This window comes from Triturus cristatus, chromosome 1_2 (assembly GCF_964204655.1).
Source record: "Triturus cristatus chromosome 1_2, aTriCri1.1, whole genome shotgun sequence".
Taxonomy (NCBI): Eukaryota; Metazoa; Chordata; class Amphibia; order Caudata; family Salamandridae; genus Triturus; species Triturus cristatus.
The window spans coordinates 205762816-205779277 of record NC_140580.1 but is presented as its reverse complement, the minus strand read 5'-3'; the positions used below and the strand labels follow the sequence as shown (position 1 = coordinate 205779277).

Genomic DNA, 16462 nt, shown 5'->3' with positions numbered 1-16462 from the left:
TGGAGCTTTGAGCTTTTAAACACATTTTTTTACTTAAATCTTTAACACTGCTTATCTCTGGTTTGACTAATTGTATGTGTGAAGTTTTGGTGTCAAATAGATTATTGAATTCTACATAATTTTTCTAAATTGGTGTGGGATTGTTTTCTGTTGTGTTTTCACTTCATTACTGTTTGAAGTACTGCATACACTTAACACATTGACTCTAAGTTAAGGTGGACTTCTTTCATGCAAGCTACCAGAGGGTTAAGCACCGGTTAGTTCTTGGTTCACCTATGTTTTACCCTGATAAGAATTGTGGTTACTGTCTGAGTAGGGTTTCACACCCATCAATCAGTAACCCAATTTCCTACATTGGTGTTCAGTGCTGAAATCTAGTACTTGCGTTTGTGCAGTGTCATACAGATATTTTGTGTAGCACAAAAATCCCAGATAAATTATTTGATAACATTTTGAGTTTCTTTTAAACTCTCTTTGATTGGCTGTATTGCTTTTTCCAAATTCACCTTCATTATATCTTAGTGTCTATGCCTGTAACTACACCCGCAAAGGATGTAATTTGAGCTGGCCAACTTGGATAACTACAATGTGGTTGAGCTCAAGAAGTTCTGTAAGGAGAGATGTCTTCCAGTCAGAAGGAACACCAGGATTTGTGGAGGAGCAAGCAGAGGACCTGGACACAGGTCTTGAAGTGCAGCATATAGGGGAGAGGGGATAACTTGTCTCCTGAATTGGAAATCCCTCACCCGAGCCGATAGCAGTGTGTCTGCCCAAGGCCTGTCCCCAGAGGAGCTAGCCCATGGGAGAGTTGGAACTTAAGGAAAGGTAAATGGATTCAAGCAGTGATGGTGGCAGTGTACCCTAGGTGCCCTCTGAAGACAAGAGGGTCCACATTCCAAAGGCTCTGGTACCTAACTTTGTGCAAGAGATGACATCAATAAGTGGTTTGAAGCCTAAGATGTTGCTCTGGAGATGCATAGGGTGTCTGAAGGGGAGGGGTAGTCTCTGCAGGCACATACCTAGTGAAGGAAGGTAAGCCCTGCTGTCCCTAGAGAAAGGGGCAGGGTGACAAACCCCTCCATGAAGGGCAACCTTATAAGAACGTTTGCTCTCACCCCAAAAAAGTACAGGCTGAAGTTTAGTCACAGCCAGAAGCTGCCCCGTGGATTGTGTGGATTCCCTTTGCAAGGCACTGAATGGTTGGGTGAAGGACAGTGAAGAGAAAGATTACCAAGGGCTGTACAATTTGATGACAAGAGAGCATATTCTCAGCCTTTGTGTTACAGAGCTGCACCAACACCTGGTTGATAGTAAGCTCCCTGATCCCAGGGAGCTGGCTAAGGAGGCAGACTGCTGACTCAGTACCAGGGTCCACAAGAACGTCTAAGGCAGGGATAGCCAAAATAGTGGATATGGTCCCCACCAAAGGAAGGAGGGGGAGATACAAATAAAAACAAGGAGTTCTCTAAAGATCCCCAAATTAGTTCCACGAGGCATAATTCTCAATCATACACAACGACTGGGTAGCGTAGCACTTGGGGAGGAGGTTGCTCCAGTTAGTATAGGAGATAGGGAAGATGATACCCTATTGTCCCTGGGTGAGGGCGAGATGGCCCACATGCATATCAACGCTAATAAATACAGACAGTGGGTCAAAATCGATGGGTAATGGGTGGGGATTCTGAGAGACACAAGAGCCAGCATGACAACTGTCAGGTGTCATCTAGTGTCCACAGAGCAGATAGTCCCTAATGTATTCCACGAGGTTATAGTAACTGACAACCATGATAGTCACTACCCAGTGTTACTGATTTCTTTTGAATGGGGGTGTGGTTTCAGGCTCTGTGAGTCCATCCATGCCTGTGGATTGCCTGCTTGGTACTGACATGGAGCACACCATCTGGAAAGAGTTGGAGCACCTGGACATGTTGGTTTTGCCTGAGTGGGTGTGCATGACCACACAGTCCATGGCCGTCCGAGAGGGGATAAAGGAGGACATGGAGACTAAAAAAATGGCCCAGGTCCATGCCAAAAAAGGAAGGGCAAGGGGCATGGGAAACCCGCTCTAGAAACTCCCACGGTCCAGAAGGAGACTGAGCCTGAAGGCGACACCATGCAACCTACAGGGGAGGACATTGCTACCCTGGGAAACCTTCCTGAACTGGCCAGATGTCAGAAGGAAGAAGGACCCACCAGGGAGGAGTTCTGCAAAGTGCAGGAGGAGTGCCCTACTCTGGAGAGCCTACAGCAGCAGACTGAGGCACAGGTAGCTGGCAACACCTTTGGTGATCACCTGATTTACTGGGAGAATGGCCTCATGTACAGCAAGCCTAAGGCTCTTGAGCCTGGCAGAACCAGTGTGTTGGTGGTGCCCCAGTGCCACAGGACCTTCCTACTGGAGCTGGACCACAATGTTTTCCTGATAGGTCATCTAGGGCAGGACAAGACCCACTTTTATTGGCCCTGTGGCCCTGGATAAAGGTGAGCCCAGATGCATTCTATGGATCTTGCCCACCTGCTTAGGCAGTAGGAAGTGAGGAGGGAAGCACAAGGCCCCCCTGTTTCCCCTTCCAGTCAATGACGCCCCCTTTGAAAAGGTGGGCAAAACATTGTTGGGCCTCTGGACTTCAAGACAGCACTTGGAAACAGGTTCATCCTGGACTTGGTGGACCATGCAACCGGGTACTTGGATGCTATACCTCTGAGGACAGTGACTGCACCCGCAGTGGCCAGGGCACTGATGGGGATATTTACTTGAGTGAGGTTCTCCAAGGAGGTAGCATCGGAGTGGGGTATCAACTTCATGTCCATGTACATGAAGTCATTCTGGGACGACTGTGGGGTAACATGCAAGTTCTCCACACCCTACCAACCCCAAACCAATGTGCTTGTTGAACATTTCAACAAGACCTTCAAAGGCATGATCATAGGCCTGTCAGAGTCCTTGAGGTGGAAATAGGACATCCTCTTGCTCTTGTTTGCTTACAGGGAGGTACAGCAGAAGGGAGGTGTAGTCAGCCCCTTTGAACTTCTTTATGGTCACCCTGTCAAAGGTTCTCTCAGCCTAGTAAAGGAGCGTTGGGAGCAAATTCCCAAGAAAGCCCCTCAGGATGTGGTCAACTATATGTTGGCTCTCCGCACATAGATGAACTGCCTGTGGAAGAAGGCCAAGGAGAATCTGGAAATCAGAAAGGAGGTCATGAAGCTTTGGTATGACCAAAAGGCCTCTCTGGTCGAGTTTTAGCCTGGTCAAAATGAAATGTGTGGGTGATGGAGCCTGTGAAGCCCCGGGCCCTACAAGACTGATGATCAGGGCCTTATGAGGTAAAAGGGTGAAGTCACCTAACTGGAGATCATCAAGGCCCCCAGGAACCACTTGTAGGCCCTGCAAGTCAATTGCCTAATACCCCACTGTGAGAGGTATGAAGTTACCATGCTCCTGGTCAGGGCTGATAGAGTGGGGGAGGACAGCTAACTTCTCCCCGACCTCCTTTCTCCCAAGAAGCAGGATGGGTCAGTGAAGGGTGTCAACCTCTCCCCTACTCTGACCCTAGAGCAACAGACGGACTGTCGCCAAGTCTTGGGGCAATTTGCATCTCTCTTCTCCCTAACCCCGGGGCTCACTACTTGGTGTATCCCAGATATTGACACTAGGGCCAGTATGCCTGTGAAGAATAAGACCTAAAAAATATATGATAAAGTGAGAGGCATCATAAAGGAGGAAGTCTCCAAAATGCTTTAACTGTGGGAAATAGAGCCTTCAAGCAGCCCTTGTTCCAGCCCAGTGGTGCTGGTCCCCAAGGCTGCACCTACAGGTACTGACCCCAAACTTAGGATCTGTGTGGAATACCGGAGGCTCTATGAAGATACTTAGACTGACACTCACCCCCATCCCCCTAGCTGATTAGCTTATGGTCTCAGCTGGGAGAAGCACCTGTGCCAACTCAGGGAAGTGCTTCAGCTTCTGCAAAGGCAGGCCTGACAATCAAGGCCAGTAAGTACCAGATAGAGCAGGGCTCTGAGGTCCACCTGGGTCACCAGGTTCGAGGGAGGAAGGTATAGCCACTCTAAGCCAAGATTCAAACCATTCTGTCTTGGAAACCCCCCACATCCAGACAGAGGTGCAGGCCTTCTTGGGCCTTACCGGCTACTACAGGAGTAAAGGGGTAAGTCACCATTGTTGAATGCTTTAAACACCCTGAAGAAGACAATGTGCATGGCACCCATAGGCCCCTGATTTCCCTCAGGAGTTCATTGTGCAGACAGGTGCCTCAGAGCAGGGATAAGGGCCATACTCACACTGCTAAACAAGCCTAGATCAATCAGTAGCCTTTGTCAGAAGGAGTGTACTTCCCGGAGAACAGAGGTGGTGTGCAATAGAAAGGGAAGCATTTGCAGTGCTTTGGGCTCTGAAGAAGTTTGAACCATACCTGTTGGTGACTCACACCCGGGATCAGACAGACCACAATCCCCTCAGATGGCTAATGCAGATGAGGCGTGAGAATCTCAAACTACTGAGGTGATCAATCTCTCTACAGGGCATGGACCTGGTGGTGCATCGCCTTGGTATGTGATCAGTTCCAGGGCAATCAGCAGGGCCACTGCTGATGGTCTCGCCAGGTTCTTCTGCCTTAGCGATGAGAACTCCCACAAGGGTGGGTAGAGTTCTCTCTATTTTCAACTGGGGGAGGGCAAATGTTGGATGTGACATCCTTGGTGTGGTTTTCCTCCAACTTTTTGCCTTCAATCCTCCTGTTTTTGCAGACTTTGTTTTTGCTGGCCTTATACTCTCTCTTAAAACATGGTAACACTGGCTTCTACCCCATTGGTACATTTATGTTTCTTGTGATTGAGCCACTCACTCAAGAAGCCTTTTAAATTTGCCATTGCAGCCTTTGTGTGCAGTTTTAAACTGCCATTTGTACCTGGCAATGTAAACCTTTTGCCAGACTTAAACCTTCTTTTAAATACATATGTCACCCCTAGGGTAGGCCCTTAAAAGCCCACAGAGCAGGGTGCAGGGTTTTAAAAAAAAAGTTAGACATGTACTTTTAAGTTGTACATGTCCTGGTAGTGAAAAACTCTTCGATCCATTTTTCACTACTGCAAGGCTGACCTCTACCATAGGATATCATTGGGTAACTTATTACATATATAAAGTTCTAACTTTCAATTGGGAGCAAGTAGGAATGTTGAATTTGGTATCTAAAGAACTATAATTTAAAACACTTTTTTATGGTGAAGTTGGATATTTAGTCACATATCTGAAAATGGCACTTTTGGAAAGTAAGCATTTTCTTGTCCTAAACATTTGGTGCCTGAAACCTGTATCCTGGGTCACATGACTAAGTGTCACTGGCAGGTGGTCTTTGTGTATGGTTTCCAGACAGGGAGACAAAGGAGAATAGGTGTTGGCAGGATGGTCCATCTTTGGCTTGAGGAGGGGGAGGAGCTGTAATCAACCACACTTGCACATCACAAAGGCTGTACATGAGTACACTCACAAAGGGTTTGACACTGGTCTTTTGTGACCACAGACAAGCTGGGGCCAGGGCATGGAGGCATGAAATTTCAAACGTCTCTATGGGTGGAAACCTCCAGAACCTTCTCCTATTTCAAAGTGGACACCAGGTATAAATAGTGGACACTCAGACTCAACTTTTCAGTACACCTGTGGAAGACTCAGAAGGACCTCTTTGCTGCTCTGCAAGGACTGCTACTCTGCTGCCATTCTGCCCTGCTGTGTGAGAGGTGGCTTCTGAGTGAGAAGGACTCCACCTACATCTTGAACCCAGGACCACCAAAGTGACTCTAGGTGATAGTTGCCTGGCCTCCTGATCAGAGCCTCAGGGACAGAAAAGGCTCCAAACATCTTGAACCCAGCACCTGGACTCTGTCTTCCGTGGGTTCAAACCCCAAAGTGGTACCACACCAGTTCTGGACCCTTTTAAGTGGGACTGAAGTTGCTCTGCCTGCCCAGCCTTTGTCCTGTGAGCAGAACTGACTGAGAGCAATGCAGCTCCCTGCAGGCGCACTGGAACCACCGCAGTGCAAAGCCGAAGTTCACATCGCAGCCTACAGTCTCTTTGGAACAGTCGCTGTGTAATGCATCATCGATGCAGGCCTGCACATCGCAAGGCCTCGTTGACGGCATCCTTGATGACAATGCAGGACTCAGCATCACAGCCCTGCAGTTTCTTCGGAACCACGGTGCCCAGCCTGCCCTCAAATCATGTGTGTGCAGTTTTGAGCTGCCATTTTGACCTAGCAAATAAAGCTTTGCCAGGCCCATACCCTCCTTTTCAATACATATAACAAGTCATCCCTCGGGTAGGTACGGGACAGCCGTGAGGGCAGGGTACAATTTATATAAAATGTAGGACTTTTAAGGTGTACATGTCCTAGTAGTGGAAACTCTTACATTTGTTTTTTACTACTGCAAGGCCTACCTCCCAATAGGATAACAATGGAGTTACCTTATCACATTCAATAAGCTGTAACTTCCAAATGGGAACAGGTGACTCATTCATGGGTGGTGCCTTTGGAATCGTACTGAAAAGCCCTAAATTATGGTGAAGTCAGATTCTACCTTAAAATTTTGAAAATACCACTTTTAGAAAGTTTGTATTTTCCTATCCTACCCATTTGGTGCCTTCAGACTGCCTCGCCCCACTGCTGTTACCTGTGCTGGCCGCACCTGTATTATAGACAAGCACTGACGCTATTGGTACAACTGTCTATTCTTACACCAATATCTCTGGTTAGTCCTATCCAAATTAGGCCAGAAATACCCATATGGACCCCACAACCAACTCTCATCACACCACACCATAGCACGAGCCACGCTCTTTAAAGCACTTAAATATTGTTGACAGGCTCAGGAAATAAAATTCTTCAAAATTACAGCAATTAGTAAGATAGAGTCAGCAGCCTTGAATTGTCTCAGTACTTCCTGGTTTTGGTGACCAAGTTATCATTTTAGTGTCAAGGAATAGAGAAGGTTCCCTGGAAGTCATCAACAACTTGATATTCCTGAACACCAATAATACATCCGAAAGCTGATTCTGCATAAGGGTGTTCTATGATTCAAACAACGTAAATTAATATTTAGGTAATCTTTACTACCCAGTCACACAAGGGAAACTTTTTCTACATCAATAAACATGTGCACGTAAGCTGTAGTCCAACTGAGTTATCAATAGAGCCCACAAAGGGTGTTTCTGCCGGATTGTAAGAGCTCGGGCTTGCGTGAGCAGCCACTCTATATTCATAGCCTTTTTAGCGTATCTATTGACAAATCGCATTGGTTTTTTTTGTATGTCCATACACACTGATAATGCCAGGCTGCCTCTAGAAAATCTCACCTATGTTTGCTGTTGTCACATAACAATTTAAATTAAATAGCCAGTTTTGCCCAATGCCTTCTGGAGTAACCAGATGGATGCAGTTACCCTAAGAGGCAGCTAAACGATACTTGGGGGGGAGGTGGTGGTAAGGAAGAAAGAGACTGCACCACCAGGAAGGAATCAATAAAATGAATTGCCCAAAGCCACCTAAACCTACTCAATATATTCAGAAACGGACTGGGCCTGGGATACAGAGAATAATGAAAGTGGAAGTCCTGGACACTGGATATCAGAGTCTCATCCCCTGGAGATGGGTGACATGGATGCCTATGCAGGTAGGCACTGAGATAGGTAGATACCGACCCTAGCAGAGGAAAACAGAATTTAGAACAGGAAAAGACTCACACAACCGAGGTTAGGGAAGGTCACAATATCTTTTGTGTTAAATACATCACACTAAAAGGAACCTACAACAAGCATTCAACACACTGCTAACTGAGACATCCACCTGAGGCCACATCAATGGAAGACTTTCTGGCTGCTTATATAAACCTCTGACATAACATAAAGCTGCCCGGTTCTGTTTTAGTTCATTGGTCTGCAGCGAGTTCTACCTCTGTGTCAGTATATCAAGTGCACTCGTCAGACAATTTTAATACTGACTGCAAGCATAAAGATTTATGTAACACTGTCCACCTTAAGGGATGGACAGGAACTTACGGAAAGTGGAGGGGTGCCTTCATCCTCCACAGTAACAATCAGCCGATAGAAGCTCTGCTCTTCGCGATTGGGAGGAGATGGCCGGGTGGAGATCTCGCCAGTGGTGCGGTCCATGCGGAAGGTGAGAGCCTCATTACCCTGGACGATGTAGTAGGAGAGGACTTTGTTGAGACCAATATCTCTGTCAGTTGCTTGAACCCGAACCACTAACGTTCCTCCACCAACATTCTGAAAACCAAGAGAAAAAATGTAACTTAGGGTAAAGAAATGTCTATATTTGGCAATAGACAGTATGTGAAATTCAAAGAATCTTATTTATATTTACATATTCAGCATTCATTAGGCAGTCAATTAGAAATTGCATTAGGTATACAATTAGCATTCTGTACTAAGTAGCAAAGATGAACAGTACTCTCATTTCTGACTGCTCACTTTAACATTAACGTGTTTTTATACGCATAGTGCTGGCTGCCAGAGTTGTGCCACAACATCTTGAGATTGCAATTCTATTGGCTAAATGAAGGACCAACGCTCACCTGATCTAGTTTACTTTAACTCTTGCTCACTCCCACACCCAGATTCAGCAACTCGGTTTTTTAGGTCTCGCCTGAGCTAGCGCATGCGCTGCTCTGCGAGACATTTAGAAGTGGGGTTTTCAAAGTGCTACCACAGATTTTGCTGGCCTAGCGCTTGCGGTTAAGCGCGCGTGCATGCGCAGCCACCACCTTTCAGCGCCCAATCAGGCGCCATCTGGCTTTCCTCTGGCTTGCTCTTTCAACTCTCCTCCGTCCCTCCCCCGACGCGTCTCGCCTTAATTGTCAATATATGTGCAAACGCGCTGCTTTCACTTTTATCTCGCGCGCGCACCACTTTTGAAGCTGGGCTTGTTTTAGAAGGCCCTCATTCCTGAATGACTGTATGAAGGGCTGGCATCTGAACTGCTCCCAGAAACCATAATTTCCAGACAAAGCAAATGTAATGTGTCAGGCCTCGCACGCACGGTGTTCGCAAGGCGCCATATTAGATGGTGAGACTCGGTTACTACTCAAGACGATTAAGCTTTTTTTGAAGTAGCCACTCGACTTTACCTGTGAAACTTCTACCATTGGCTACGGGGGCTTCGTTTCCCACAGGGAAAGATAAAATGTCCTGGCTATTAATTTTTGAGTGTGGACGGTTCGGTGTTGCCGCTTTTAATGCACCCTTTAAACTCCCATGCTGTCGCCCAGCCCCCACGACACCCCCTCTTGCATCTCTTGGTAGAGCCCAGTCAGCTCTCATGCGGCACTTCCGGGCTGCGCCATCGCTGTGCCCGGACGCAGAGCTCCCATGTGACAGTCACTCAGATCAGCAGGTTCCTCATAATAGGATGATTAATGACTGTTAATGCTGCAATTTCTTCCTGGCAGGGGAGGGACACGGGGCGGTGGGCAGGCACCAGCCCCCGTCTTTGGGGTTTGGTAAGGAGGAGGTTCCCCCGCCCCCTCCTGGAGCCGGTCAGACTCAGCAGCAGCTTCCTCCAGGAGCGTCCCTTTCATCTCGCCGCTGCTGGCGCCTGCAAACAGCCTCACTCCGTCTGCAGCCATCCACCAGAGCCCTCTCCCGCCGCCCGCGCTCACTCCCTCCAGCTACAGAGACGAATACCTCAAGCTGCAGCAATACTGTGTTCAGAAATGCACACTCTCAGGGGCTAGGTTCTCACCCTCTGACGAGAGTGATTGTAGCGGGGTGGGGGCGTTATTATTTTGGGGCGGTGCTACAATTGGGTAAAAAGAGACCGAGAGGCCAAATTCGCTCAATACCTATCCCTTATACACCTAAACACTTGTATTATCAGACTTTGTTACGTGTTCCACAACCTACGTTTGTTAATTTAATTCATTTTATTCTCTCTAAACTGTTCACGTCCATTGTATACTATCTCAGGGGTTTTGGGGGGCAAGGAACAAGGCAAGACAACGCGCTTGTTGGTGACATCTAGTGTGACAATATACATAAAAAAATAATCTAATGTGACCTGTAGGTGACAACGTAGTAGAGACCTACTCAGCCATTCAATGCTGTGTTTTTTTAAGTGCTTAGAAGGTACCACTGCAGTATGAAGCGCTATGTGCAAAAATAGCCATTGTGATTGTACACGTGAAATCAAAGCGAGGGCTCACAAAGGAACGCAGTAACCATATCAAGACTTAATTTCCAGTGCCTCAGTATTGAATGTTATATTTCGCACCCAATATTTAACGAGATCCTGTGGTATATGATTTATCGAATGAGATACATAATGCCATTTGCGAGTTTCCCTATTGAAATGGGGAATAACGCTCAGCTCGTGTCCCATATTTCAGCAAATTCCACGTCCTGCCCCCTACCAAGCATTTTTCATCCAGTAAATTTCAGCAGGTTTAAACCGATTGTCTGATTTTTCTGACAAACTCATAATTCTGAGACCCATTGCAAACCACCATATATGCGGGTGTCAGAGGTTTCTATTTGCGGGCTTTGTGCTCATTACCCATGCCTTACATGGTATGGGGACAGAAAGATCCCAGTAGGGGGAGCTCCGCTGGGAAACATTAGGGCCCTGCTGATCAGCAGGAGACCTGTTGATGGTGGGTAAGCATTTCCCGTCTTCATCGTGCCGCATCCTCAAGAAAGACATTTCTGTTCATCGGGGTATTCATAGAGAGGGCCCCCATAAGCTGGAGGGGCCTGTTGAGCGTCACATGCACGCGCGGACCATCAGTATATTTTTGCGTCCCCAGTGCGGAGTTTAGTGACCATTAGTTTAACTTTATGATATATATTAGTTAATCTGTCAAGTTTAACACGATTTTTTTGGGGCCAAATTTTAAAACAAGGGCGTCTTCAGAGAACCCCTCCCAGAACACTTTCCCAACTCTGCCTCATCAAACTTTACAACATTTAACATACACATAATAGTTATATGGATTTGGTGAAGGCTTTGCAAACGGTGGAAATAAGAGCTTTGCTTTTAGAGAAAAATATTTGGAATGATTTGCATATAATTAGGGCATGCACTGAGAAAATGGCGCTGTGTTCTATTTTTAGCCACCAATCGAGGCACACACAGTTCTCAACAAAGCCGTTTGAAATTCATGTCTGTCAAGGGCTGAACATCATGGCTTTTGAAGTGGTTAACCAGTGGGTAATGATACTGGTGTGAAATGAAGTTTGGTCATCATCCTCCATCTTTGGCGCAGACTGTCAATAAATTCAAATTAGAGGAACCGGAGCACACCATTTTTTTTTTTTTTAAATATCTTTATTACTACATTTTATCTTTTCCATTACATAAGTTGTCAAGCATCGATAGGCATCGCATTTGTAATAACATCTCTTGTTTTATGACACTGTGCAGAGAGATCAACGTATTTCCTTCTCATAGTCATGGTGTCGTTCGTGTCCACAGTATAGGGATGCTCATGCAGTTATTAATTGTCCTGGGAACTCATGGCCCGCACATTCTGTCATCTCCAATCGAGGGCCAGAATAAAAGTGTTTGGTATGCCTTTTCATAACAGCGGTCAGTAATGCGAGAGAACAGCACTGCTTATAGGAGAATGTTGTTCATATTGGATCTCAACTCTTGAATTGCATCATATAACGCTACATGAACAAACAGATCCATATATATATAAATGCTGTACCTGTTCATTAGATATCTTCTTTTATAATATTTCAACCAAATCCTTTAACAACCAATAATAAATCAAAACAAAAAAGAGACTTCAATTGGCTGAGGGAAGATGTATCCAGTACCTAGTGTGCCATTTGGATGCAGTCATGTCTAGGCTAGTGTGCAGGTATTAAACGCGGGCCGCCGCTCCTGTTTTCTATGCGGGTGCATGGTTGCTAGGGTTACCTATGCTTCCGTTTAGTATCTTTAAGGAATGCGAGGCCTGTGTCTGACCCAACAGCTGTAGTTGGGATAGCATACAGATGCAGCACGTCCTCTACTTTCAGGTGACATATCAGGCGCTAGGTCCCGCCTGCTGTGTGAGAGGTGCCTGCAGTGTGGCATTAGAGCGCATGAGAGTTCTGAGCATATCATCCCAGGCCTGTGCAATGGGATACTTTCACAACCCTGCCGTTTCTTCCCTGTGTAGGGTGGTGCCCTCCGCCTGTGCCCATACTTCCAGGGACTTCACCCAATGTAATACCTCTGGTGGATCCTTGTGCTTCCATCTCTTAGTTATAAGTCGTTTTGCTGTTATGAGGCCTAAGTCTCGAAATCTGGAGCTCACTTTATTGACCTTATTTCTTTTATAAAACCCCAGGATACAGAGCTCCCATGTGGCAGGTACCTCTGTGTTGATGCAGGTAGTGAGTGTTTCTGATATCGCACGCCAATAAGTTAAAAGCAGAGGGCAAGACCACAGCATATGTAGTAGGTTAGCTCCTGGAAGGCGGCACCTTGGGCGCTTTCGGAAGTGTTGATACGCCCTATGTAATATATAGGTTTGTATGAGTTTGAATCGTGAATTGCGTGGTATATGTGTGGCACTGGCTAAAACCCGTTCCCACTCTTTATCAGTCCAGGGACGGCTTCTGTCCTCAGTCCAATATGTGCGAAGTCTCTGCAGTGGCTTCAATACATGAATGAGCAGGGCCTGTACCAGCCAATGTATCACATGTGACCCCTACCCCATTACATGCAGGTACTGCAATAGTTGATGTGTCGGTGGCTCATTAGGCATGTCCCCCCATGCTAGTGTAAACATCCGCGTAATTGTTGCATATAGGAGAAATTGGCCCACTGGTAAACCAGTATCTGCTGTTAGTGTCGCAAAAGGCAACAAGGTGCCGTCTGCATACAAATCTCCCAGTGTCTCCACTCCCGCTTCAGTCCAGGGGGTCAATGTCATGTCGGTTATAGGATCCCTACCTCTAGGCGTCCCTATAAGTGGTAGAGTCGGGGCATAGGGGAGTGTGTCTGTTGTGAGGTGAAGGCGTCTCCTGTAACATCTGTGTGCCAGCTCAATATGCATCTGTGTCGGGCGGGGAATTTCCGCCAGCGGGTGAAACAATCCGCATATCTGGGTCTGCGTCCAGATTGTTGTCCCAGTCCCCGTGTCCGCTAGATTTTTCCCGCTTAGCCACTTCGCGACCCACTGTAATTGTGCGGCTATGTAATAGAGTTCCAGATGAGGTACTGCCAATCCTCCACTTTCCAAGGGTGTATACAGTTTCTGTAATGCAATCCTAGGGCGCCCGCATTCCAGATCAAGCCTCGGGTTAACCCCTCCAAGTCCCTAAACAGTCTCACTGGGACATATACCAGAAGGTTTGCAAAATAATACAACAGCCTGGGTAGTACTATCATTTTAGTTAAGGTGATGCGGCTCATCACATTGAGCAGTAGTGTCTTCCAGAATTGCATCTGTGCTCTTATTGAGGAGATGGCGCGAACCAGATTACCCTCCAGTATGTCTACTGGGGACCTGTAGATATATATACCGAGGTATCTGAACAAGGTCGGATACCAGTCTAGTGCAGTCCCATTAATGATTATGCCTGCCTCGGTCACATTCTCGCAGAAAGAGTAGGCGCCTGACTTAGCCCAGTTTACCCTGAGACCCGACACCGCTTCGAAGCTGCGGAACAATACTGATATCGCTGGCGGCACAGCATGCAAATCTCTAATATATAATAACAAGTTGTCTGCATATAGGGACACTGTGTGTAGTCCATCGCTCAGGGGGATGCCCCAATCCGCGCCACCCTCTCAGAGGAGAGCCGTCAGAGGTTCCATAGCTAGAGAAAAGAGCAACGGGGACAAGGGGGCACCCTTGTCTAGTTCCTCGTCTCACCCTTATTTCATCTGATAGGAGCCTACCTGTGCGGGCCCGCACTGTTGGGCGTTGATATAACAGCTGCACCAACTGTAAATAGTCATCACCCAACTCATACTTACGCAAGACTGCTGCAAGATAAGGCCACTCCAGTGGCCAGTATTAGACAGCCAGATCTAGGCCAGGTCTCCGCTGCATATCTCTGCACTCTAAACAGTCTACGAATATTTAGGGAGGTGCTTCTGTTAGGAACAAATCCATTCTGATCTGCATGTACCAGTGCCGGTACAAACGGGGCAATACGCTTGGCTAAGGTGGAGGCAAGGATTTTATAGTCCGTGTTTAACAGAGCTAGTGGGCGATAAGAGCCCAGGAGCTCAGGGTTTGTGCCAGGCTTTAATAGAGAGACCAACGTGGCCTCATTTTCCGTGGGTGTGAGTGTTGAACATTCTAGAGCCGCCTCATATACCCGCAGCAGTTCTGGTACCAGCACATCCGAATATGCCTTATAAAATTCCGCCGGCAGTCCGTCAGGGCCCGGCATCTTGCCATTCGAGAGAGAATAAATACTATCCCTTATTTCCTCAGACAGCAGAGGGGCATCCAATTCCCCTTGTTGATGGTCTGTTAGCTGCGGCAGCGTTAGGGGGGAAAGGAAGTCTTGTATGTCGGTGTCTGTAGCTACCGAACAAGATCTATATTGTGGAGTAGTGTTCCACAAAAGCGCGGTGTATATCACTTTGGGTATGTACCGTAACCCCCTGTACTGTTTGTATTGCTGTCGTGGGCGCGGCAGCTATTTCTTGCCGTATCAGCCACGACAGCAACCTGCCAGGTTTGTCTCCCATATGGTGGGTGCGCGCAGAGTGTGCTGCATAGTTTAAATTGCGGAGTCGATCTAGCAATCCAGAGTGTTCTCCTCTAAGGTTCTCTAAAGGTTCAGTATTGCCCTCCAATGCTGCTCCCTCCCCTCGGAGCAGATCGGTTTCTAGGCGTGTAAGATCTGCCTCCAACTGTCTCCGCATGCCTGCCTGCACCCAAGGCAGTCTCCCCTAATGACAACTTTGAATGCATCCCACTCTACCTGAGGTGTCGTGGCTGTGCCGGTATTGTCCTCAAAGTACTGTGCGTCCAATAGCAAGTCTGGTTGTAGTCGCCAAGTCGGGACTGGCGGGTGGGGATGTTCCCATAACACCTCTAATATATGTGAATTATGATCAGAATGTGTCCTGCCCAACTAATAAACTGCCGATATATGGGGGAGTAATGCTTCCGAGAGCATATAACGGTCTAGCCGCACATGCAAGTCATGAGCACCTGAATAATATGAATATATCCTGTCATGGGGGTGGCGGTGTCTCCAAGCGTCCCTCAGATGCCATTGTGTTGCCCACTTGGTCAGTGTCTTCCTAGCATGGTGTGTGCTTGTACCCGGGAGGGGAGGAAATGAGCGGTCCAGTGATATGTCTAGTACGCTATTGTAATCTCCCCCTAGTAGCATGGGAGTATTGTGCCATGGCGCAAGGATGTGTGATATCCTGTCGAGGAATGCAGCCTGCTCTGTATTAGGAGCGTATAGTGATGCAAGTACTATATCTTGACCATCCAGCGTGCCCTTAATTATCACATACCTTCTCTCCGTGTCTACCAATGACTGTGTAACCTTAAGCGGAACACCTGACCTCACCCATATTAGCGCACCTTGCACAAAAGCCGAGTACCCTGTAGCAAACAGTTGGCGCGCCAGCGGCGATGTAAGCGCTGTATCTCCGTTTTGGCCATGTGGGTCTCTTGCAATAAGGCTATTTGTATATGATGTCGTTTGAGGTATGAGTAAATCTGATATCTGCGTGACAGCGAATGCATAGCCCTCACATTCCATGTACCTATCTTAAATGAAGACATGGACCCTGCAACGCATCAAGTTATCATATGCCTGTAACGGCCCAACAGATACGTGCATTAAATATGACTTAGTATGGCACATCCTACCTAGTATGCTGGCTCGTGGCATAATACATTGCATGATTCCACTTATAACAAATAATATCTCACAAAAAAAAAATACGAAAACATAAACATGTCTAATACCAAAAGGGGTAAAATGGAACTAGCAATCGTCCAAACTTCCAATTGGAGATAACAGTCAAAACGATCCGGGGGGATGCACTGCGTACTGCTCTTCATTAGCCCACAGTCCATGTGTCTAGCTTCCCAGAGGCTCCCCGTTACCAGGCAAAATACTATATAAACAAGACAGGCTGTCTATATTAACTCAGGAATCCTCTCCAAGTGGGGTGTGTGTGTATGTGACCACAAAACAACAACAAAGTATGAGATCAGGGCCCGCTATCCCCCCTTGTAGCATGATGTCTGTCACATCTGTAAGCGGACAAATTAGAGTTCTAGTACCGTGAATCACAAATGTCTACATTGTTGTCACTAGCGTGCCCCCACACAGCTACCCCAATACCTCAGTTCGTAGTCCGTTCAAATACAGGATCCTACAGTCTTCATATTATGAGGTCCGCCGTCTGCGGGGTGACATCTGGTTGTTCATTTGAGTCTTGTGAACTCTGCAGG

At 47.0% G+C, this 16462-nt stretch overlaps 1 protein-coding gene across 2 annotated transcripts in view; it reads right to left on the bottom strand.

Moving 5' to 3' along the window:
* CDH23 (cadherin related 23) overlaps positions 1 to 16462 on the bottom strand; it is a 1199511-nt gene that overhangs the window by 801661 nt on the left and 381388 nt on the right. For both annotated transcript variants that reach the window (XM_085603466.1, XM_085603467.1), the window contains exon 13: positions 8067 to 8294. In XM_085603466.1, coding sequence (XP_085459592.1) covers positions 8067 to 8294 — 228 coding nt within the window. The remainder of the gene's footprint in view (positions 1 to 8066; positions 8295 to 16462) is intronic.